General features: G+C 43.9%; 1 protein-coding gene across 1 annotated transcript in view; it reads left to right on the forward strand.

Moving 5' to 3' along the window:
• gpc3 (glypican 3) overlaps nt 1-26,433 on the forward strand; it is a 186,325-nt gene that overhangs the window by 110,963 nt on the left and 48,929 nt on the right. The window contains exons 4-6 of the mRNA XM_012866796.3: nt 5,421-5,560; nt 6,400-6,525; nt 12,717-12,828. Of these exons, the coding sequence (XP_012722250.2) occupies nt 5,421-5,560; nt 6,400-6,525; nt 12,717-12,828 (378 nt within the window). The remainder of the gene's footprint in view (nt 1-5,420; nt 5,561-6,399; nt 6,526-12,716; nt 12,829-26,433) is intronic.

Below are 26,433 nucleotides of genomic sequence, written 5' to 3' on the forward strand. Positions count from 1 at the left end.
GCTGACAGTTCAGTAGTTAAAAGCAGTTGCATAACCGAGACCCACTTTTAAATTTGAGTTTGCCGTTGGTTTTAAATTAAACTTCTTTTATCAGAATGACACTGAAAGACAATATTTCATTTTCTTCCCAGCCAGAGCTATTTCCCTTTGGAGATAATGGTGACAGTGGGGTATTATTTGACTTTTCACTCACACTAACACTTTTTCCTCCTTTTCCCTTCATTGGAGACTTTGAAAGTCCTTTCATGGAAATTCAAAGTCTGTATGTGCATCTCCCCAGAAGTCAGTCTAAATGCTGGTGACAAGAGTCCATTTAGAAGGAGGAGGAGGAGAACTGAGTGCTGCTGACTCAGTCACCCCCCCCCTCCCCCCGTCCTGACTCCCCCTCTACACAAACATGAATCATCAAATATTCTCCATGATGATGCTCCAGTTACACCAATGTACCTTGAATAGCTGACGTATATCTTCATGCACAAGAACAATGTAAAAGCCTGATCGTAAATGTGTTCCTGGAGTGTGGGCATTACCGTTGATTTGTTTAGAGATTATCTTTACACCGTGTTGGCACGACCAAAGAGCCACACAGAAACTCAGCTGCAGCTGCTCAGGAGGTGTGTGTGTGTTTCTGCCTCAAGGCGAGGCAGACTGCTCAGGGCGGGATAAAAGCGTCAGACATTTTCAAGCCCTCCCGCCGCTTTAGGCAGGCTTTATCTGCAGACTCTCCTGTTGGTTGCGTTAGTCCAGCCCTGGGTGATATTAATATTCAGCTAATGAGCCCCTTCCTGGAAGAATCCGGAAACAATCGGGCAGGGCAGAGTGTGCATGCTGAATCAGTCCCCCGCTTGTGCCACAAGTCCCCCGCGGCTTCCCGGGAACGTACAAACAAAAAGACGAGTGCAGCTCCGATCACATTAATCATGGCCTGTGGGAGCACCAGCACTCGCTGCAGGCCCACAAGAATGAAAGCGTTGCAAGAGGCGAAGATGCGAGAGGAGAAAATGAGCCGGCAGAGAAGCGGACAGGAGCACCAGACGCATGTGGCTGTTATTGGCATTCCCTCCATGACACTGAGGATCGTTGGTGGAGCGGTCAGAGATCTGGGTTTCATTTAATTCTTTGTATAACACAGCTCTGCAGTATACTTAGGATAGGAGTTAAATTGGATTTTGTTATTTAGGTAATTCTGACTTATAACAATGGGTTGGAGTGCTCTTTTGGCATAGATCACTAAGATAAGATAAGATAAGATAAGATAAGATAAGATAGTCTTTATTGATCTCACAATGGAGAAATTCACTCGTCACAGTGAACCCACGATTTTATTACTTTTAATGTCCCTCAGTAACCAGGATGGACATCTGAAGTAGCTATGCCTCAGTGTAATCTCCCCTTAGTCGAACGTAAGAAAATACAGAATCACACTTCTTTGCTTTTAGGCAACAGGATCATTTTACAGTGTCACTGCGTAGTTTGGAACTATATAAACTTTTAAATTAGCACTTATTCCAGCATTATTTCCCTCACTATCTTCTCATCAATCGTGACAGTTTTTTCTCTCATGTCAGATTTAACTACAAGTAACAGCTTTCTGAGCTGCTCAGTAAAGCCATCACAACTACTTCTCCTCTTCTTTTTTTTAGTGCAAATGAACTGCAGTACAGATGTGTTCAAGTTTAGAATCAGAATCAGGTTTAATTGCCAAGTTTCTTCATGCAGCAAGTAATTTGACTTCTGTTCCTCTTTGCCCTCAATGAAGACATTTTAGGTGTGATTAAAAAAAAAGTAAATAGAAATAATTTTCCTGTGAATACGAATAAATACATTTCAACAAAAGAAGATATGGGTAGATTGGTGCAGATAACGCATGGCATCTATCTGTCTCTGTGGCGGCTGGTTTTAGCAAATAGCGCTCTGTAGAGCCGACCTGAAGGTAAAGGTCTAAACAGTTTGTGTGCCGGATGTGTGGGATCTGCAGAGTTTTTTTAGTCTGGACCTGTGCAGGTCCTGAATGGAGGGAAGGTCAGACCCAATGACTCTCTCTGCAGACTTAATTATCCATTACAGTCCAGTCCCTCTCCTGTCCTTTAGGACATAAACATTGTTGATCAATAAGGAAATAAGATTTTACGGTTTATTCCATAACCCATGTGCACTGCCAACACAGATTTAACTACGGGATCATAAGGTTTTCGGATAATTTCAAAAAGCAGCAGATTTGTTGTGACTTTGCACACTTTTAAATTTAGTTCTAAACGATGTCTCCAGCAGCAACACAGATAATTAAGTTTAGGTCGAGAGTTTACATTTTCAGTTGTGAGTGAGCTCTGGGACCAAATTAACAACAGTAACCGTAACACTTTTGCAGGGAGAATGATGGGTACAGTCAGCCGAACAGATCCATAAAGTCACTGGAGATGATGCTACATATTAGACAAGCGACTGGTTGCAAATGACAACAATGCAGTTCAACATAAAGGAGAGAAGAACACTTTTCTGCAATGCATAGCACATAACAAATCTATACACAGGACCAAAAATAACATTTGTCAACACATCACTTTTCTTAACATATTCCTGACAATGCTCCCAAATGGCATCAATTTATTGACTTGTTTACTTTGTGCCACAACAGAATTAGTGCTTTAATGAGTAGTTGGCCCATTATGCTTTGCAGCAACAACATCTCCAACTCTTCTGGAAAAGCTCACCTAAAGGTTTAAATCAGTAATTTGGCAAATATTTGACAGTTTTTCAGAGAGAATACTTGTGAGGTTGGAGGAAAAGGCCTAGCTCATAGCATCTGCTCTATTTCATCCCAAAGGTGCTCTGTCTGGTGCAGGTCAGTCAGTTCCTTCGAGTCAAACCAGCTCATCCATGTCCTCAGCCTTGCTTTGTCCAGCGGTGTGCAGTCAAGTTAGCACTGTTCTCATAATTGTGAGCATGATCCAAGAAAATGTTTGTGTGCCGCTTTGTTAAGAGTTACTTTCACCAGAACTAAGGGGGCAAGTCCAAACCCTGACCAACGAAACCACACCATAATCCTCCCTCCACCAAACTTTACTTAATCAGGTATGGGGCCTACTGCTCTCAGAACCTTTACAATTCAGAGGCCCACTTTTACCTTACCTCCGATTATAATTATTTCTCCAGAGCTGCCAAACCTATACACCCATACAACTTCACAAAACGACATACCGCTGATTTAAAATGTGTTTCTCTATGTTTTCCATGCAAAAAAAAGTTTTAGAACAAATCAAAACATCCAAATATTACAAAAATAAAATTTTCTTTTAATAACTTAAAGATAAAAGTAGATAAATGTTTTACCCTTAAACCACTGCATAAAAACAAAACAAAAAAAAACGCTGAAAACAGTCAAAATTCTTATTTTTTTTAAACAATCTTTACATATTAAAAATGTATATGTAATTTTTTTTTTACCTTTACAACCTTTGCAGCTTTGTTAATATGAGGAACTGTGCAGGTGGTTTTGGAGCCACATCTTGAAGACCTCTGCACCAGAACTGTATATCTCCACCTCTTTGGAGTCCAGTGGCAGCATGCTTTACACCACAGCAGCCAGATCTCTGCGTTGCACCTGGAGATGTAGGGTTTCTGAGTAGCTGCTCAGCAATGGAAACTGTGCTAGGGCTAATCTGAAGGCCATGTGACGTTAGATGGTCTGTAGCCATACACTTTATAGACAGTCACTGATGTCTGCAGAAACAGTCTGCATGTTTAAGTGCTTGTTTTTTAAACATCTGTGACTGTAAAAATGATTATAAGAACTGTATGCATTAATTTGAGAAGGTGTTGCAATGTTTTTGGCAGCTTATAGTACATGTTCATAGAAAGACCCCACACAATGTGTAAAGCTGGAGTCTGTGTGCACTCATTTCTGTCACTTCTTTGAGACCCTGCCCGCGTAAACCCAGATCTTGTCGGGACAAGTCGGCTTCGCAGGCACCAAAGATCCGTCCCAACAGGGCAGGATATGCTTTCCGGGGTCCTTGTTACGCTTTGTTGTCAGGCAGGAGCTGAAGGGAAGGTGAGGGCAGGGTTCGCCGCTTGCCAAGACTGAGCGTGTGCTTCGCTGTGCTTATGGCCGGATCCTTGCATGACAAACTCTGAATAGATTAACCCTGACAAAGCTGTGTTCTAGGCAATGAGCATTTTAGCGTGTCAGCATTTGTTGAACAGAAACAGAAACAGAAACAGAACAGTGTGTGTCTAACTTACATATGTGTGTGCTTGCAGTGCGTATATAATGTAAGACTGTGTCACATTAATGGGCTCAGGTACATTACTCAAGTGAACAATAGATGAAAGGATTTTTGTTTAAGCTGTAAAACATGCGTGCGTGCGTGTGTGTGTGTGTGTGTGTTTGTGTGTGTGTGTGTGTGTACTAGTACTTGTAGCTGAATGAGAACATTTTATGCCAATTTCACAGGTAAAGTGAGGACTTTGATGTAAAGTGAGGACCTTGTATTGGTCCTCAGTTTATTCTGGGCTAGGGCTTAGGTTTAGGACTAAGGTGTCTTTTACGTTAAAGTTAGATTGGTGGTGGTAATGGTAGAGGGTTAGGGTCAGGGTAGGGCCATAGAAAGGGAGGAAAATTAATATAAGGCAATGGAAGTTAAGGCACGGTCCTCAATAAGTATTTCAAACAAGGTTGTGTGTGTGTGTGTGTGTGTGTGTGTGTGTGTGTGTGTGGGGGGGGTCCCTCTTCCAACCAAATGAAGACATACAGTGTTGCTCCATCCGGCCACATTGGTATTCAGCAGCTGCCTTGCCAGGAAGCTCACTTTAAGGGGAGCTGGGCACAATTAGCTGTTAACATTACATGGCAGAATTAAGCCTCGGCCAGGATCCCCGGGGGAAATTAAGGATCCGCCAAATCATTAAATCACAAGCTAAACATTAACAGCCATTTGCATTTTTATTGTACCTGTAAAGAATGTGCCAGCTCCATTATCTTTGAGAGACAGAGAGAGACTCCTTATTTGTTATTGTAATGTCATCCCATGTGGAAAGACAATGGCGGCTGTATATGGACAGGCATGGCGGACCAGGGGCCTTGGTTTCATGCTCCTGTTTTTTTTTTGTTTTTTTGGAGGGTTATGATTACAAATTTGAACAAGGCTGGCAGACGATCCAATGACTTGTTTGTTATGCAAATCCTACCCCTGCTTTCATCCTTCCCAAAAATAAACACACCGAAAACAGATGACAATTTGCACAGAGGCTCAGCAGAAGCTGGCTTGGCTGCTGACAGGTTCTTGTTTTCCAGAGCATCACTTCTTATAGGAGTTGAAATAAACAGGTCGGGGGTGGAATCAGAAGTGGGGGTGAGGTTGTTTGGGGGGGATTTAATTCGCTCTCACTCAGTGCCGGTTCTCTTCTTGTCCGCTCTGCAGGTGAGCAGCACGTGTGGACACGCCACAAAGCGAGCCTCCCGCTCCGTCGAGACCCCCCCTCTTCATCAGCCCCCTGCTGTGTCTGCGGCTCGTGATGTTCAGCCCCCAGAGTCTGACGAGACTCTGGCTGGTCTCCGCAGGTGAGGAAATCAGCGGCCGTAACCCCGAGAGACACGGACCGCTTCGAGGGTCGATTCAGCGCCTAGCAAAATCATTCAAACCCCCCTGCAGGTTTTTACGTTTTAGCGAAGTTTTAATGAGAGTTTATGTGACAGACCTGCACAAAATAGCTCATCAGTAGGTGCTTCTACTGAATAAAACCATCCCCACAGCTTGATGCTGCCACCATGAGGACTGTTGTTTATGATGTTTATGAGGGTGTGCAGTGTTGGTCTCCAGCTCCACATACTAAACATTTAGGAGAAAAAGTGTACTTTCGTTCTCATCTGACTGAAGCCTCTAGTTCAACATGTTTGCTTTGTCCCCTACCTAGGGGAGTTAAAGTGAGATCCAGTTAAAGTGAGAATAAATCACACACAGGTGATTTGTTTGGGGGTTATCAAAGTAAAGGATAAAAACTGCATGCCGTATTTTTCAGATTTAAAAATGCATCATTTCAGTTTCGCTTCTGAATGACGTACTGCTTTGTGTTGCCCTCTAGTGTAAAATGCATTGAAATTTATAGTTGCAAAGGGAGGAAACTCTTTGACTTGAGAGCCTAACTGAGCGGTGTAATAATAGCCCAGCAGGGTTGCAGGCTTCAGCCACAAAATGGTCGGATTAATGTCAATTAGGAGCAGAGACAGCCGCCTATTCCGGCCCTTTTTAATCTCTACTTATTGTGAGGGGGGGGGAGGGGGGGGGGGGATCTAATCAAGTTGCTTTCAGTCTTATTAAGCTGAAATTTCCCTCGTTATCTCTGTGTCTATCTCTTTCTTCGTGACAGTGTTATTCTTTGTCTCTTTCCATTTCACCTCAGGGAGTTCATTACAAACCTGAGAGGCTTCAGCTCCTTCTACAGTGGTCTCGGGGAGGCGTTGTGCAGCCGTGAGCCTGCTCCGGCGAACAACTCCCTCTGCTGGAACGGGCAGGAAATGACAGACAGGTAAAAGGCTGTTTCATTCGCTTGGACTAATAGCATACTGTACGTTCCAGATTCCACATGCGTAGAAAACCCACAAAGCTCAGTACTTTTAAAGCGTACCGGCTCTGGAACTACCCTCTATCCAGCATCTTGACTTCACTCCAGCATCACATCTAGGAGTGTAGGTGACTTGAAGGGTAAGTTTTCCCCGAGCTGAAGGGCTGCACACGCAGCACCCCTCCCTCTCCAGCTGAGCGTGAGTGTAAATCTTGACTTTGGCTCTATGGGATGTGATAAATGTCAGGCACACTGTCCCCCCTCTTCTCGCGTAGTTAACTGCTGTTTCCGTTGTTCTGTCTCCTTCCTCCAGCGTCTCGCCTGCCCCCCCCCGCAGAACCGTGATTGCTTTGAGCAGTTTTTCACTCGCTGCCTGTTGTTTGGCTCCGGTTGCACACTTTTTTTCCATTAAGCTTGGGCACATATCAGGAATATGTTTCTTCTTCCCTTGTTTTGTTAATTATGAGTCTAAAATATTTCAGATAAGAGGCCCTGCGGGTTAATATTTTCACCTCGCCTTCCAAAGATGGACAGAGATTAAATTCTGCGCTTTGGTCAAACGGCTGAAAAAGATTTTTTTTTCCCTTTCTTTCCATAAAGCTTGCATCAATCTGTGAAGGAGACATCAGTTTGGCAAGAGGGCAAAGCTGTCCTGAGGGAATGATTACAAGCTGGACCAAACGGTGCGATAGGAGGGTGCAGGGAGGCAGGAAAGGAGACAAAATGATGGAGAGATTACAATGTCCTGCAGCAAGCAATTCTCCGTGTCACCTGCGAGGGCATCGGCCTGTGAATGTAGCCGGGATACGTTTTCACGCCGGGAATCTATTCTGGACGGTCGTCCATTATCTTTCCCTCGTAGGACCCCCCCCCCCCCAGACCCGGACATGGCGCTCACTGGGTGTATTGTCTCACGCTGATAAATTTAGATGAAGTGGGTGGGGAGGATGAGCTCCAGAGAGGTCGGCCGCTGAATGCCTCCGACATGCGAGGCGTGGTGTTTGGAGCTAAATGAGGCGCTCTTTATCGGGCATGTTTAGCACCCCACCTGGAACCGAGATCAGAGGAACAACACTTCGCACCACATCAAAGAGCGTTGCGCTGATAAGTGTGAGAGAGAGAGAGAGAGGCGATGCAGAATCGAGTCAGAACGACTCCTTCCCTGCTTTGGATCTAATGATGCTGGAAAATCCCGAGCGTTTGATGAAGTGATACCAGCTCCAGTGTCAACACTGAGCTCTTAATTATTGATACTTTAGCAAGCACAGCCCGTGTGTAAAACTTCTTGTTTATTTACTTTCTCGAATTTCTGCCCGTAAGAAAAAGTGAGGTTAAAAGACGCTGAATGGGAAAAAATAGAAAACCCATTGTTTCATGTACAGAGGATGTGAAGGTACACATTTAGGTCACAGGACGTGATGAGGAATCTGTAATCAGTGTAAAATATTTCAAGTTGTCCTCGTTGATTTATTGTGGTTTTTATTCTTGTCTCAGTCTAACACGGTCCTAATGCCACAAAAGCGAGGAAAATGCTTATTTATTGTAGCTTTGTATTTATAAATGTCAAACTATGTTTTAAGAGATGCTAAATTCAGCATCACTTTCCAGTTACAGTGTTCTTATCGTAATTTCAAATCATTGCTTTCTTCTCTTTCATCGTTTCTTTTTTCTGCCATAAAATGACTCGTATCTAGAATAGGAGGTAAAAGACAAAGGAATGATCCGCTCAGCAGGTCCGGGACTCAGCTATGCGTCTACTTCAAATACATTCAAAATCAGCCTCCTGGCAGACTTATGGTCGACTGGCTGTTACTGTTTACTGTCCTAATCACAAAAATACCTGAAGTGCATTCTACCTGTCTGTTGTCTGGAATGTGATCCCTGTTTAATTGTATCACAAAGTCTACTTTATTTTGTTATATTGCTTGAAAAACCTTATTTTTATTGCTGTAGCCTATATTTTATAGTCAGTTGTAGCCCGATAATGTGCAACAATCATCAAGTTCTCAAACATCTAGTTAATTGCTTTGTTCTTTTTTATATACATTGAACATAATAATAATAATCACGTCTACATAAAAACATGGCCATCAACATTCGTCTTGACTCACTTATCCCACCACTCACACTAAAATGGCATAGATGTTTGTACAATGTTTTCAGATATTTAGTCCATTCAATTTGTTATTATACATCTTATAGGTGATAATTGAACTGGGCTAGGAACCTGAGCTCCAACAGGAAAGTCATCCAAATCTATTGACATTTTAGATCATGAGAAGTAACTTCATAGTTAGGTTGCTGAGAAACTACTTTGTGCAGTGCAGTACTAACTCAGAAGGAAGAAGCAACTAGGAACCATAACTAGTTATTTTTTGCCCAACACTGGTCTGGTCATGGTAAAGAGGCAAAAAGGAACGCTGGACATGTGCTCACACCAGCTTTCCATAATCTAGCGCTGCAGGAAACAGGTGCGTTGTATGAGCTTGACTGCAGATGCTCAGGTGCAGTCCATAAGGCTTATTCAACGAGAAGAATGGGAGGAGTGGCAGAATAAAGACAGGAGACAGGCCAGGTTTGGACATAGATTATTTTTAAGTCTGATATGATAGGAACTGGGTTTTGGTGCAGGAAAAACTGGTGATGGGTTCAGAAACAAGAGGAAAAACCAAACTTCTGACTAGGAATAAATGTGCAGTGCCTCAATGTAATTGCAATGTAAATGTGCAACAAAAAAACTTTAAAAAAAAAAACAATCTCATCTGAAAATTAACTCTGAGCCAAATGATGATTAATGTTTATTTTGTATTAAGGGACTTCAGAGGTACAGTGCACGCAACGTGGATTGAAGCTGAAACTAAGCTCCCTCAATTTAAGGCGGATGCTTTTCTGTCTCTTTATCACTGTATATCAATCATATCAATTTACTTTTAAAAATCCTTCACCTTACAGCATGAGTGTGTCAGTGTTTACTGAGACAAGAATTTATGGGCCATAATTTAGAGATGATGGTTCATTTAATTAGTCTGTGATATATCCCTGCTGGTTCTCTTAGGATGTACTTTACAGCGATGAAGGAATAAAGCAACATTTACACACAGTGCAGGGTTGTACGCCTGGCCATGGAAGGGGAGAACTGAGTCCTTGCGTTGCCGCCTCACATAAAACACTCCTACACACAAGCAAGCATGTTTTATGTCGGGTCCCTATTGAAGCAGATCTGACCGCGTTACTTCCTTTGTCACAACCTGGAAATGAATAGAGCTGCTCCGCAGATAAAACTGGTTTCCTCCTTCATCGGCTTGGCGATCAGCCACAGGAAGCGCATTACCAGTAGCACCATCAGGTGACATGAAAGTGTCAGACTCCTCACTCCATTACCTGGACTCCATTTCCTCCTCGTCTGTTGTTTGTTCTGGCGTGGGAGGCAGCGGTCTCGGTCAGAACGGGCCTAATAGTCTGGTAATTGGGGTTTGATTAGATTAGCTTATCACAGGAGTTTACCCATGTGATCCGCTCAGCGGGCAGCAACACAGAGATTGGATAACAAACAGAGGGCTGACAACTGAGACTATCAGCAGGAAAAGCAGCGATGCATGTTAAACGATACCGGGGTAAAATTATCTGAGTGGCATTTATCACATGAAACACTAACCTGCCTCGGCTCCTTATCCTCCCTCAGTCCCCCCCCCCCCAACCGTCCCTCCTCGACCCATATTTTCTCTTTCTCCTCTGACTAATTGATCACACATCTTTCCATTATTAATGTGATAATTAGGAGCTGAGAGGGGATGAGATCATGGCTAATAAGGAGAATAAATAACTGGGGAACCGTAATTCGAGTTTAATGAAAAGTCTGACTTTGTGGCAAGAGAAAGACTAATGAATGCAGATGTCAGGAGAGAGGTGCGCGTGTGCGCGTGTGCGTGTGCGAGCCGTCAGGTCAGTGTCGCAGAGACGAGAGCAGAGAATGACCTCATGTTTCACACCACTGCACACACACACACGCTTTCATCTACGTATATTTTTATCTCAAGGCCCTTTCAGGCTTATTGAGTTTCTTTGAAAAAAAGTACAGACTTGAGCTTGTTAGTCTTCTCAGTCCCTTACTACGGAGAATTATACTCTCCTGCAACTAAACCTGCAACCAGGTGGCAAGCCACCACATGTGTGTTTAAGTTTAAACTTGGGCTTCAAAACATCACAAAATTATAATGTAATCAACAACAAAACAAACTGTTAGTGCAGTAAATGTCATTTATTTCTAAACCCCTTAAGTAATCACGAAAAATGATGATTTCAATATTGACTTACCGTATTTTTGGACCATGAGGCGCACCGGATTCTAAGGCACACCGTGAATTTACGTCTCTATGTGTGTCTTTGTCCACATATAAGACACACCGGTTCATAAGGCGCATTACATATTCCTCCCAAGTGTGTAATATCACTCTGCCTCTCTGGTAGAGCGACCAGATACCCCCGATTTCTGGGGACGGACCCCGTTTTGGATGACATGTCCCCGGAAATGTTCCCGATTTCAGTGTATCATGATGGAGTAAAAGAAGTGTAGCCCAACAAGAGGTATTTACCCGGTTCTACCGCTGTCCTGACGTAGTAGAGCTTTGCCTTCCTTCCACCCCCACCCGGTCGGTGTTTCAGTTTAGAGAAAATAAACCAACCCCCAGGCAGAGATTTTGTACTTAACAAAATCAGAGATGTCTCCAGTTTTTATTAGAGAAATCAAAATCTGGTCACCTTAAGGAGGAAATACGCTGGACGGGTAACATAAGCGGTGCGGCTTAAGGCCGTGTTTTTAAAAGCGCAAATTTACACCAGACCCTGCAAAGTACGCTCCACAGCTGCGTGATTCTGCGTGATTCAACTTTCGTCATGGGTAAGTAATTAAAGAAGGACAAATTATCAGTAATATAATTAGAAATCTAATCTTATCTGATTAGAAATCGCACATTATAGTTTGTTAGCTTGCCACAACTACATCATCCATGACGAGTGCTCTTATTTTGGGATACTTCCGGAAGTGAACAGGATGTTTTCCCGTTTATTCCGTCAAACAGGAGCGTATACGCGTCTGAAATATGAACTTCAGTCTAATTTAGGCGTCGCGTAGCGTTATGCTTCGGGTGTACATTTATTAACTGATTAAAATGAAAAGCTAACCTAAACGTAGGACGCGCGTGTGCTGCTTTGTAACACGTCTAGTGTGTTTTCGCCTTGACACCGCTCTCTACTGTGAGGGACAGCTATCCGTCTCTGTCGGAGGACAGAGTAGTTGGACGGCACTGCTCTGTTTCTAACCTGTGGCCAAAATAAACGTAACTTTTATATTGAATTAACTCGTTCTTGTAGCGGTAGTGAAGCGCACCCTCAGAGCTATGAAAGTGCGCTGAGAACGGGTTAATACTGGCACTGCTGGAAATGAGGAAATGTGCGGTAAAGTCTCAGCAGGAAAGTCTGGAGAGAAGGACGCACTTTTTAGACACAGCACATACTGATAACACACGAGGAAGCGGAAGAGTCAACAGAGCAGCTTTTCCTAAGGTACACATGAAGACCTGTGCACATTCACCTGTTGGCTGGTTGGAGCTAAACATGCCCTCAAAGCTGCAGCAGCGCAGAAATGCATCCCTGCTAAAGTTGTTGCATCAACACAGAAGATTAGAGAGTCGCAGGATGGAGGGTTAATATGCATAAAATTAATCTCCAGCTAAACTTTGCATGATGACTGAAACCAAATGTGGACATAAACGGCAGGAGTAAATCCATTCATTAGAAGGCCAACTATCCATGGAGGCTGGTGCTGATTTATGTTTAACCTTGTCTAGAAAATCCCTTTTACATGCTGTTGTCTCCATTCTTTTTGTCCATCAAAAAAACAATCCTGTTTTTTAGCTACAGAGGTTTGTTTCTCCACTGAGGGGAGAGTTATCCATTCAGCCAGAGCTCAGTTACAAAGGGACTTTTCAACCGGCTGGCCCTGAGAGGAAACACCTCCGACCTGTCGTTAATTTTACCAACACTAGAGGGTGATGAACACCGTATCTGGAAAGACGGCGCACACTAGCCAGCGTGTTTCTGCCAGCACAGATTACTGACTTGGAAGGATTCAGCGACGTTTGTTGTTTTTCCTGCAGGTTCGCCGGGCCCAGCCAGAAACGGCTTCATCCCGCCTCAGAGTCTAAGAGCAGCAAGCAGCCAGAGCCGGTCATCAGCCAGATCATTGACAAACTGAAGCACATCAACCAGGTGAGCTGGGAGCCCCACCGTTTGACTTTCTGTTGGTACTAAATGCACTTTGGCTGCAGGTTTTTTCTCTGCACATCTCCTCTCCTAGGTATTAAAAGGGGATTCAGATTAGTTCTTCTTCCACTCATCTACTTAAAAATGCATGCTTGCAAACTTTCTTTGACTTTTTTCACTGTCTGTTTTGTCATGGTAACCTCTGCTTCTAGCCGCCTGCAAAGATTCTTGCCAGATGAAACCGAGCCAGTGCAGATAAATGTATCAGCCCCACAGATCAGCCTGAGCTCCCAGACTTCCAGACTTCCAGCTGGCCACCTACACTCTTTCACCTTCACATGCATGCGTTTAGTCAGTGCAGCACACTCTGTCTGACTGGATGACACTTCCTCGCATCTTTTTTTTTTTTTTTTCTTCATAAAAGCCAGCTCTAAGGACCCTATCCTCTTCCCTCTGAAAGCCAGGGACAGGGCGTTGCAGACTGACACGCTGCAAGTTCCCCATTTACTCTTTCTGTTTTACCTCATTTATTATATTGGGTACTTTCCCCCCTCTGCCACCTTCAAATGGGCCTTCTTGCATATCTGTCACAGATTTGGCTTTCAAGGGTTTCATGCAGGCTTCGGCCTCTTAAGCCCCAGACTAGTTTTCAAAACTTCCACCTGAGAAACATCCTCCAGTTCTAGGAACAGCTCCCCGACTGTAAAGCCAAACTAAACACCCCTGGGCTCTGCGGAGAAGAGGCACATCTGAAATACTGTAAGTCTTCTTGTTCCTCATCGCCGTGTGAGAGAGGCCTTTGGGAAGTTAAGAACAGGGTGTAAATTGTAGAGTGAAAAAAAAAAAAAACACAGCTTCATAATAAGGCACAGCTGTACTGACTTGCAAAGATAATCACACACCTTGAACATTTTAGCATTTTGTCACGTCTCGACAAAAAAAGCTTGTGTTTTGTCGGGAATTTATTTGATCGACCCACTGCATGATGGTGAAGCGGTGGGAAACGTACGTTTGGTTTTCCAAACTTCATTTTACAAACACAAGCCAAAAAAAAAAAAAAAAAACCTGAAATGTTTGGTATGTATTTCTATTGTGTCAATGCTTTGCAGAGTCACCTTTAGCTGTAATCACATCTCCCTGTCTCTACCCGAGTTGTAAACATCCACAGAGTGAAAGTCTTGCCCCTGCTGTGAAGATCTGTTTTCAGGTCTTGCCACAGATTCTCAGCTAGATTTCTGCAGCTAACTGGGCCATTCTATCACTATATTCAAAGTATTCCAGATTAGTTCTGGCTGTATGTTTAGGGTTGTTATCCTGCTACAACAAGAGTCTTGTTCTTCTGCAGTCTCTACCAGGTTTTCCTGCAGCATCGTACCTCCATCTTCCCATCAACTCCACCTTCCCTCTCTCTGCTGCAGCGAAGCATCCCCACAGCCTGATGCTTCCAGCACCAGGTTGGGGAGGATGTGTTCAGGGTGTCGTTTTTGCTACACTTACCATTTAGCATTTATGGAAAAATGTTTATATTTGGTCTCGTCTGACCAATGTGTTCAATGTGTCTTCTGCAAGGCTTGTGACTTTTTTTTTCTCCAACTCAGGCTTCTTTCCTGCCACTCATCCATCCAGACATGTAGACTCCACAGCTCTTATCTGTCCTGTCAAAAGATTCCCCAGTTTGAGATGCGGATCTCTGCAGCTCCTCTGGAGTTGCCGCTGGTCTCTTGGCAGCTCTTCTGATTATTGCACTCCTCTCCCATGCTGTCAGTTTAGGTGTGCATCCATGCATTGGTAGGCTTGCAGTAGTTCCATACTTTGCGTTTTCAGGTGATTGATTGGACGATGCTCTTTGAGATGCTTAAAGATGGGGATGCTGTTTTTTAACCCGATCCTGCTTTACAGTTTTGAAGTTTTGCTGATATTGAAAGGCAGACAGATGGATTCTGTTTGGTAATTAGGTGACACCTCAAAACTATTGGTTCCACAGGACTTTATTTAGAGGTATCCGAGCAAATATTGCTGAATACACATCCAAAATCCCTCTTCTGGTTATTATTTCTAATAAAACTTGAGAACGAATTTTCCCGCTCCACTTTGTGTCGGTCTTTCATATAAAATCCTAATAAAATATATTGAAGTTTGTGGGCGTAATGTGAGTAAATGTGAAATAAAAATAACTTCAGGCAGTACTTCTATGAGAAGCTGACCATGAAAGTGCCGCGTCTCCCGCCCGCTCTTGTTTACGCACCTGTCTGACTTATTTTTCACAACATGTAAATCTTTATTTTTAAAGATTTTTAAAGATTTTTAAAGACAATTGACAAAAAACTCAGAAACTTGATTCAGTAAATCAATAGGTCATCATTGAATCTTAAAGCGTCAGATATACTCAAGTAATCTTTAATATAACACTCATTTCCAGGAACAAGCTGTCTGTCGTCCCCGTGAGATCTTCTGTAGCCAATCAGAAGCTCAGCGCTCTGATTGGCTTCTGTGGAGATTTGATGGGAACGGACGGTTTGGTAAAATGCCTGAGCTCTGTCTCAAAATGCCTTGAAGACATGAACTCGGTCAAATCAAGCGTTCCCTCTGTAACCTCTTTCTGTAATTGTCTCCCGCCGATGGGGGGACGTGAGGTATGCGCTGACATTTATGGGGGTTCTGATTGTGTTTTGGTGACCTCCTGATATTTCTGCAGGTTTAATATCCACACTGGAGCCTTTACTTTCACATCTGATGACTATAGATTGAAATATATCCGTGTTCTTTCTCAGCTCCAGTTTTTCATCAGATCTTGACGTCAGTGTGTTGAAAGAACCTCTGACAAAGAGAATAGCTGTGCTTGATTGGATATTTTTTTATGCAGTAAAGCTGTTTGGCTCCTAGATGTTATACCCCACCCCCAGTTTTACAAATCAGATAACTAATGTATTTAAAACCAATCATCGTGATCCTGGGCCACACCCTTTACTGCATTGTGCAACAGCGCTGTTTTAAATTAAGTCAAGCATATAGGTCGCATTTTTCTGTTTCGCTTTGAAAGGTTATTTACATTGTAAGAGTGACATCAGCGAGTTCCTTGGTATCTAACGAGATTAGCCCGTTTTAGTCACACCATCTGATAACACAGTCCGGGGGATTTCTGCTCATTTAGGCCCTATTATAGTGGATCCATAGCTGAAACCTGGGCCCTACTTTATGCTGAGTGATATGAGACACTTACAGTCGCTGACGATCCTGGCAGAGATGTGGGAAACGCCCTAAAATAAATGCATCTTGTATTGCAGTAGGTTGATCTCACACAGAGAATCTTAAGGAAATCCATTTTTTTGAGGGATTATTAATTCAACCCAACAAAGAAGTCCATTTCTCTGTGTCATTTTTTTAGAAATAGGAAAGACGAGAAAACAAGCCACTCTTGCAAAGCTAATCTGTCAATCTTCATGAATCAGGAGATGTGTAGAATAGTTACTTGCCTACGTGTGCACAGAGCTACAGCCAGAGTTTAAAATGAACAACTAAAATAACTAGAATGTTTAAAACAAGTGGAGCTGTGACAAACAAGGCTGGAGGAGGATATCTATCATATCATTCTAGCACATACTGTGAGGAGGATGATAAAGGAGGGAAAAACCTCCAAAGTTCAAGGTTGGAGAACGGCAGCAAAGAGCATCTTGCTGTCACCAGGGCTTCATAATAACCACTAGATGCTACTTCCATGTGTGTTTGTTCAGACAAGGCTAAGTCTGAGCTGTGTGGCAGCCAACACCCCAGGTGGGTTTAATATGAAATCAGGGATGAATTTTTGGAAACCACCTCTGACCTAGTCAGAGTCACAAACGACCTCCTCGTGTCATCCGATGCTGGCTCTTCATCCCTCCTCATCCTTCTTGACCTTTCTGCTGCATTTGATACTGTCGACCATGGCATTCTCTTAAACCGGCTCCACCTCACTACTGGACTAAATGACACTGCTCTCAGTTGGTTCAGATCATATCTCACAAACCGGACAGAATACATCTCCCTAGGCCACTCCAAATCACATCCACACACAGTTACATGTGGTGTCCCCCAGGGGTCAGTCCTTGGCCCCATCCTCTTCATCCTTTACCTCACTCCCCTTGGCCAAATCATCAGCTGCCACAATATTTCATTTCATTGCTATGCTGATGACATACAGCTCTATGTTAATGTCACAGCTGACACCTCACCCTCACATTCATCCCCATCAAAACTCACCACCTGTCTGGAGGAGATAAAGGTATGGATGGAGCAAAACTTTCTTCAACTAAATAGCTCAAAAACCGAAGCCATACTGGTTGGAACTCGTCATCAAACCAAATCATTATCCATAACCAGCATCACCTTTTCTGGTACTAACATCCTGCTTTCGTCAACAGTTAGAAACCTTGGTGTAAAAATGGACTCCCAACTCACTTTTGAAGGCCATATAAATCACCTATGCAAGACCTCTTTCTATCACCTCCGAAATATTTCCAAACTTCGTCCCATTCTCTCCCTCCCAGACGCAGAAAAGCTGGTTAATGCCTTTGTCTCCTCCAGACTGGATTATTGCAACGCACTTCTCATTGGGATCCCTAGAAAAAGTCTGCAGAGGCTTTAGTACATTCAAAACTCTGCAGCTAGGATCCTGATGAGAGTGCGGAAACATGAGCACATTACCCCCATTCTTCATTCACTACACTGGCTTCCCATCTCCACCAGGATTGAGTACAAGCTTTCCCTCCTCACACATCAATGCATCCATGGACATGCCCCTGCCTACCTCAAAGAACTTCTAAACCCACAGAACACAACCCGGTCCCTTCGCTCCACTCACTCAAAGCTCCTCCACATTCCCAGAACCAGGCTTAGGACAATGAGAGATGGGGCATTTTGTGCTGCTGCCCCGCATCTGTGAAATGCCCTCCCTGACACCTTGAGGGCACCTCAGTCCACTGAGTGTTTTAAAAAAGGCCTTAAAACATTTCTTTTTAGCAAAGCTTTTGGTCCCCTTTAGATGTTTTTTTTTTTTTTTTTTTTTCTCTCTTCTAAAAATGCTTTTTTTTGTAGCACTTGCAGATCTTTCGATAATAAGTGCAGCATAAATTAAATGTAATATTATTATTATTATTATGACCACTGGTAAGAAAATAGGGGAATATCTGTGATGCTGTGAGCCCGTTTCTCCTCCAACAGACCTGTGAAGCGTCCTACAGTGCATTACATTCAAAACTCTTTCATTTACATTGCAAAAAAAATTCTGTGGCCTCTTCCAGAAAGTTGAGAATAAGATGTTTTAGGGTTTTTAGTAAGATAATGTCCAAGATATATGCAGAAAAAAAACAAATGATTCAGTGGAAATCATACCCCTGACCCAGATGCTGTGAGGAGAGCTGATGAGAAGGGACGATAAGCAAGGACGTGGACCTCTGAATGATCAAGAGAGATGGTCTGACATGCTTCTCTCTGTATGCTCCAACCTCACAAAATCTGCTCTTGGGGACTATAAATAAGAGTTATAAACCGCTAACAGTGAGGGGGGGGGGGGGGGGGGCAATAATTGTGACCCTAGTGCTTTCAATTAAAAACTTTTTTTGAATGTTCTTTCCCCCTTTTAAATAAATGTACTCCATCCGTTGGATGTACCCAGATGTCCTTGCAGGATCTCCAGCGGTCATTGGGTGAGAGGTGGGGCGCACCCTGGAAAAGTTGCCAGTCCATCACAGAAACACACAGGCCTGTGTCACTGTCCTGTGGTCCTCTCACAAACGCACTTAAGAATGATTTAGAAAGGCCAATTAACCTTAGCAGTCACGTTTTCGAACGCTGGGAGGACACTGGAGTACCCTGAGAGAACCCACCCATGCGCAGGGAGAACATGCAAACTCCATGCAGTAAGACCCCAGGTCCAAAACCAGGACCTTCTAGCTGCAATTAAATTATAAGTTGGGTTTTTCACATTTTTTTAGAGTGGGTTTATGCTGCTGCAATAAAAAAGGGATTCCTTTTCAAGATTTTCACACATCTTCAATGAGAGGTGCCAACAAATGTGAAGGGCACTGCGTAAACTTTTTAATGAATTCGTCCAGCTAAAATGTCCTGTAATAATTCAGAAATAATTCAAAATGGATTTTTTTCTGATAAAATAAAAAGGATTATTTTGATGAGCTCCCATTTCCCAGCACCAGACTTTGAAAACACCCTCTTGTTAGCTTGCTGATGTTTGCAAAGCAGAGGCCAAGCTCTTCTTTTTTCCACAGGTTTTACTAAATGACGGGAGGTTGAACTGCGTGATCTGCTCGTGAAAAGGGGAAAGTCGTTGTGTTCCTGAACAAAACTGGCAACGCACACCATCAGTCCATCGAGTACAAATTCAGTTTATTTAGCCCCAAAGAGCAAGAGAAATCAATGGAAAGAACAGTAGACGAGAATGAAATACCTGGGTCGTTTATTTATACATAAGTGAGAAGAAAGCTGCAAATATGAGGCAGACAGCTTTCTAATGTCAATCTGGTCTGATAGACTTTAGATCCTTGCCGTTATCCTTAAAACGGGGGGATTTTGTAAAAGAATTGGGTTTTACTGCAGCAGAGCTTCACGGGATTTCCTTTATATTGGTCGTTTGGAGGGAAAATATGATGTCATTTGTCACCAGTGAGGGAAAAACCTTTATAATCCTGCTAAGTGTTTATTGACTGTCCTTGGTATTTCATGGCGCTGTCGGCTCTCGGCCCGCATATTGTAAACATCCTCGGCGGGCACCAGGGAAAGTGATGTTGTTTAGTTAAAAGCAGTTTTACAAGGTCTCCGCCTCCCGCCCAGTTGAAAGACCACCGGCTCTGGATGAGGCACGGCTGAAAGGGAACGATCTAATTAAGCATCTGATGTGAGCGAGCAGCCCTCGGCTCGCAGATAATTACTTTCATGTCCTGTTTCTGATGTAAAGTGTATGAAGGCAGGCCAGAAGTTAGATAATGTGCAACGTTCCTGGAAGCAGAGCAGCTCTGCGCCATGCTGTTTACAAGCTGATGTCGCGTATTCATCTGAGAGATTCCTGTTGGATTGATCCTTGCAGGAGGAGTGTTGGCATAGTGGTTAGAGCAGAACGATGCAAGTACCTGGTTCAAACCCCGCAGACGGCCGCTATGGGTCCCTGAGCAAGACTCTTAGTCCCAGATGGCTCCCCAGGCTCTGTATTAAAAAAAGCTGCAAACTGCTTAAATGCAATTAAATTAGGAGTTACAATAAGTCAAGTTTCCTTGTAATGTAGAATTGCAATGAGAAATAAGATTTTTCTTATGGTGAAACGTGTGACCTGCAAAAAGTATGTTACGACCAGACTTTTTAATTTAATTTTATACATTAGAACAACGTAAAATATTGTATAAGTAGTGAATAGGAATTAAAATGACATGTTGTTTTATAACATAACTCTGTGTAGAACTACCTTATGATTCAGTGACAACTGTGAGTCTTTTGGAGTATGTCTCTACTAGCTTTGCACATCCAGAAACTGCATTTCATTTGCCCGTTTTTTTAGTCTTGCAGATTCTGAATGGATGGTTGTCTGGACTTTGACTGACCCACTGTCACACATGACTATGCTTTGATCTGAACCATCCTATTGTAGCTCTGCCTGTATGTTTAGGGCCGTTGTTCATGAAGGGGAACCAATCCTTATGCAGCCTTCAGCAGGTTTCTCCAGGATTTATTTAGTTTCATGTTGGTCTGATGTGACCAGGTGGTTTAGCATGCTGTGTCCCTTACATGGCCTCTGGTAAATTTCAAATGGGACTTCTTATACTCTTTTTTTTTTAAACAATACATTTTATGCTACTCTTCCATAAAGGCCAAATTAGTGAGAGACACTGGATTTTACTAAAGGGTACCAGAGTAAAGGTGGACTAATACAAATAGATGCCAAAAATTCCTATAAAGCGCTACATTGTGGGTGCCTTTCATATAAAATCCCGGTGAATACATTAAAATCCATGATTGAAGCGTGCCAAATGTGGAAAAATTCAATGGGTATAAATACGTTTTCAAGGCACTGTTGATCACTGCCACTGAGCGATACATTCAGGGCCGGGTCACTTACGCACCGCCCTTTAGGGCTCCTCTGGGACTCCTTTATCCTGAAAACACTTTCTGTTTGAATGAACAACATTCCTCCTTTTGGCTGAAACACTGAGCATAATCAACGGTTCTTCCAGCTTGTGCTGACCCACTTTTAAGCTACAAATTAGCCCCAGACCACAGCATATGAGGCTGTGTTTTAAAGTCCTGGAACTGCACACTCAAACGCGTGGGACCCCACTAAAAGAGTCAACCTCCTTCCAAAATGTAATCTCCCTGATGTTTTGATGTTTGATTCCTCCGCTCCAAAGTGCTCCGTGACGACGGCTCAGAGAAATGTGTCGTTTCTCACGTCGTCAGCGTTGATCAGACTATCAGCAGAGGCTGCGAGGGTTTGGCAGGCAGACTTTGAGCCTTTGTGCCTCAGCGAGGCTAAACTTAACACCACGAGGGGAGAGGAGAAGAAAAAAAAAACTCCGAGCCAGTCGCCTCGGCTTGTAAAACACTGTTTTCTCACGCCCAAGGCAGTTGATGTCATGACTGAGCCGCGGCCAAGCTTGCAGCGAGCCGCACATTATAAATGGGAGAGGAGAAATGGAGTCTCAGCTTTGTTTAAGGCCTCTTCACTCGGATTCTTTAAACAGAGCGGGACTCTGAGGAGCCCTTCCTGCGCCGCGAGATGCTGTCTCCCACACGGCCGCAGGAATCTGTGTACCAAATTCCCGTGTGAGGTCCTGTCTCTGTGTTGCTGCTTGTATATACAGCAGGTCGAGGCCGATAATGACGAGTGCTATTCAGCATGCTCCCCTCGCCTGTGATGTCAGTCTGGAGACGCTCTCTGACGCCACGCTGGCGAGTCTCTCCGCTTTCTCCCCCCGGAAAAGCCGAGTCTGAGGCGTGACTCCGCGTCCGTGCTTTTATCCTGAGAGAAGCGGCTGACTTGGTTTTCGGGCACAGAGGGCCGTATGATGAGTGAGACCGCCTAAATTAGAAGATCCTGTTTTGGAGACGTTTTCTTGTTCTGCTGGGATCGTTGTTGTGTTGTTGTTGTTTTTTTTCTTCTTTTGTCAAGCATGTGTTTAACTTCCCAGAGTATCAGCTTTCTGCTGGGAGTAACTAATCTGGCAGGAGATGTTGGAGCTGGTGGCAAAATAGGCCAATTATGTGATTGGCTTTTGATTACAGAGCGTTTCTTTGTGTCAGAGGAGTTTGCCGTTTGGAGGATGAAACCTGCGGGGATTGATCGTCGTCTTTTCTGTCTGACTCTCTTCGTGTAGCAGCACGCGGGATGATAAAACGCCTTGCAACCATTTTTAATACCCCTCAATGTTTTTTGATTGGCTGTATTCCACTCAGGTCAGAGGGAATCAATGTGTTAGAAGTGGGTTTATAGTCAAAGTTTTCTAGATTGAGGTGCGCCCCTTGACCCCAAATTAAGAATAGTTTACATTAGTTTTGTCAACTCAGGCGGTTGATGCAGATGTGCATGTAAAAAACATTGTTCGGGGGCAATTTTTGCAGATGCGAGGCCTCTGAATAGATCCACATGAAAATCTTCTTGAAATTTGAGAAAATATACGGTGCATCGCATAATATTTTATCAACCACGTTTTTTTTCTTTTAATTTAACCTGATTGTGAATTGGACCACAAGCATCCGGTGACTTTCACTGTAGACCAGACCTGGGGACCCCCGTTTATTACATCTGGCTACATAAAGCAAGAGTAATCCATGTCCTGTTCTAGTCAATGAAAACCCACATATAAAAATCCAGACAGAGAGGATTACCCAGAAGTCTTTGTATGCTATTTTTTCATTCTCTTTCTTTTACCTTGCAAACCTTTGAGACCCTTTTTTCATGTTTCACATCTACAATGATTTACAGATCCCATTTCTCCAGAAATTGGAAATTTGCTTGTTTCATAAAAGTATTGTGTGCTTTGTTTATTGTTGAGCAGATAAAAATCAAGAAAAAATAGAATAGTTTTTGCAATTCATATTAAAAGAAAATAATCAAAAAATTCCCACCTCATGTTTTTGACCCCCATGGCCAAAAGTTTGTCCGCCACTTCCCTGAGCGTTCTACCCCCTGCCCCTCTGTGAAACCTGGGGTCCGCAGCAACACGCTGTGGGGGTCAGAGCTGATGTGCAGATGGATGAAGTTCAATACAGTATGTTCCTAGTAGGAAACCTGTTAGTGGCTGGAAGTACCTTAAGATGAGGGCTACAAGTGAATTTACTGCAAAGCAAGTTTGTGTTAAAAGGTTTCAGATAAAGCCCAAACCTTAATCCCCCCAAGAGCAGGGAGTTCCCAAGCTTTTCAGGGTGCGACCCCAAAAATAACAGTGCAAGAGACTGGCGACCCCATTTTGGTGAGTGAGATTTTCCTCCCCCTTTATTTATTTTTGTTGGAGGGAAATTATGGGAATAAAGTCATAAAATTACGAGAATAAAGTAATATTTTTGTAAGAAATCTTCAAAAAAAAAGTGCAGCCTTCCCCCTGCATTAAAATGAGGAATGGAGAATGTTGTAAATATATACTTTGATATTGATTTCACAAATAAGTAAATGCTAAATCCTTTTAGCACACCAGCATCAAATCATCTCACGACCCTAAAGAGGTGTCTCGTGACCCCCCCTGGGGGGTCCCATCCCAATGACTGGGGGAACCCCTGCCATAGGGGATCTAGGGCATCATCTAAAAGTTAATGTTCATTGGTGTTCTCATGTAATCTAGTTGAACTTGAGCTCCGTGGCAAAGAACAAAAAAGTCATAATTTCCCTCTTTAATGGGGCAAAGTTGGTGTCCATAATCACGTGTAACCATAATTGGATTTTGTTAGGGGTATAAGAGTAAAGGAGCAGGGAAGACGAAGGCAAGCCACACTTTCTAGATTTTTATTTGGCAAAAAAAAAATTAAAACCATATTTCATTTATCATTCACTTTACACCTAGAGCCCACTTTGTGTTCATCCACGGTTAAAGTGCATTGGCATTTGTGGTTTTTAATGTTGCAAAACTGGACAGAGTTGGCTGTTTGCAAAATATTGTGGGTTCTTATTCCTCCATTTGAAAGTGAAGGAGGTAAGCAGAGCAGCAAACTCTGGTCATATTTGAATCCAGAGCTGTAAGTTTTTTATGTTTTACCTCCATCATCCCCTCTCTGCATGTTTGACACCTCCTTTTCCATCTCCACAGCTGCGCTGAGTTGTGTGTGACACAGTCCAGCGCTGTCGCCCCCCCCCCCCCCCCCCCCCCCCCCCCCCAACCACCACCGACACTCTCCCTCCCAATAGGCTCACAGCTTCCCAGCCTAATTGAAGCCAGAACCTGGGAAAATCCTACAGGTACAGGACAAGAATCCAGGGTGGAAAATAAACCAGATCCCGAGCGCCAAAAATTCCATCACGCAGGCTCACTTCCTCCGAGCCGCCGGAGCCTGGGCAGCGTGCGCTCCCCAAACACGCCGTGCACACAGGAGGCGAGGCACGCCTCCGTGTATAAATCTCACACTTGAGCTGCAGCCGTTTTTCATCCGCACACTTGCAGGGATTAATCTTTTGCACACGCAGGGGTCCCGACTGCAGCAGATTCACATATGCAGTTGTGATATACAGGGACAGGGAAGAGCTTTTAAACAAAGCGACACTCTGAAAAGTGTGGATGAAAAACATCCGTCAGTGGAGCTAAAGTGGAAGCTGCTGCGCTCAGTGGCCTTTTCCCGCAGGGTGTTCTTACAATCCCACTAATAGACGGCGTGGGTGTCAGACCGGGCCTGCTGTTCCGTAAACTCACACCCTGTAACCCCCTTGGTGAGGCTCGCTGCAGTCAAAGCGCCTCACCTTCGTTTGATGTTATTTACCGAGGGTCTTTGAAGCATTATTTTACACACACCCCCTCCGGGCCTCTGTCCTCTCCCTCACTCTGGCCGTTTTTTTTATGTGCGTGAAGCACGGCTGCTCGGGATGCAGAGCAAAGGGGGGGGGGGGGGGGCAGAGCTGTAATACTGCCATGTTTGTGAGCTGGAATAAGCCGTGAGGGTTCTTTAAATGAAGTGTGACACCTAGCGTAAACCTGCGAGGAGCCGAGGGGGCGGGTGCATTGTCAGACCAAAGCGCATTATCTTTGTTTTCTGCAGGGTTATGGTTCCTTGACTCTAGGAATCAAACTTACCCCCCCTCCACGTTTTTTTTCCTCCCATACTGGCTTTCTCCCCTGCTGACTGGGAGGTCAGACGGAGCATGTGAGGGCCCTTTTCCTTCCAATTAGTCTGCCTGCTAATGAGGCCCAACCATCCCTTCTACCGCTGCCATCCATACCTCCATACCTCTACTTTTTTTTCCCCTCACCCCCACCGCCATCAATCCTGAGGCCCAAGCCGGGCTCCTTTCTCTCTGCCCATTCCACCCATCTACTCCCACACCGCTACCACCCCTCCGAGTGTAATTATCACACAGTCGGCTTATAAAAAAAAATAAAAAAATCCCCAGCACAAGCCAGAGGCTGACCTTACTTCCCAGGAATCAGAGTCATAAGTGAGTTGAGTTTTGTTTTTTTTCAGGCTCTTAATCAAATACTCCTCTTTGCCAGTAGATTTTTTTTTTCTTCTCTTCTTGTCCAGCTGTCAATGAGAAGGAATATAAACAGCTGAGTCTTCCTGCTGCCTGTCCAATTGGATCCACACGGCCCAGGATTGTTATCACCGGGCACGGTCACATGTTGCCGTACAACGGGATCCCTCCCCTTTAGAGGTCAGAGGTCACACTTCCTGTTTCCTGTCTCTTCTGGGTCAGGAGAGGGTCTCGCCGTGAGGGTCAGAGACCTCCTGTGTTCCTGCTCTGCCTTTTGTTTGGGGCGGCGGTGCTCTCGGGGCCATGGCTCGGTTGAGGCGCCTCTCTGGACCTGTCAGAGGGCTTGCACTCCTCGACTTTATCATTCCCACACATGTTCTCTGCCTCACATCCCGTCTGACCCCCACGTTCTTGCAGTGTTTAGCGGTTCTTTCCCTCGCTTCTCCTCTCTTTGGTCATTTCTCCATCAGTCGCTGAGATGAGTCTCTCCGTCCTCCCTTACGGTGTCCCGCAAAAAAAGCGTTAAACTTTTCCACATTTTCTCTTGTTATGACCACAAAACTCCAGGATGTTTCATTTGGGCTGCATGTAACGAACCAGCACAAACTGTGTAATTGAGAGGGAAGGAAAATAATACGTGATTCTAGATGTTGTTTAACAAATAAATATGTTGGAATGCATTTGCATTCAACCACAAACTTTTCCTCCAATCACAGCTGCGCGTCTTTGGGTGTAGATCTCTACCATCTCTGCGCACCAATAGACTGAATATTTTGCTCATTCGTCTTGGCAAGATGTGCTCATGCTCATTTAGATTGGATGGAAAACTTATGGGAACATCTGTTTTCAGGTCTTCTAACAGATTCTCAGTTAGGTTTCTGTCTGGACTTTGATTAGGATGCTTTCTAACATATATATTTATGTTTTAGGGTCACTATACTGGCGTAAGTTGAACTTCTGCC

Source organism: Fundulus heteroclitus, chromosome 23 (genome assembly GCF_011125445.2).
Source record: "Fundulus heteroclitus isolate FHET01 chromosome 23, MU-UCD_Fhet_4.1, whole genome shotgun sequence".
Classification (NCBI taxonomy): domain Eukaryota; kingdom Metazoa; phylum Chordata; class Actinopteri; order Cyprinodontiformes; family Fundulidae; genus Fundulus; species Fundulus heteroclitus.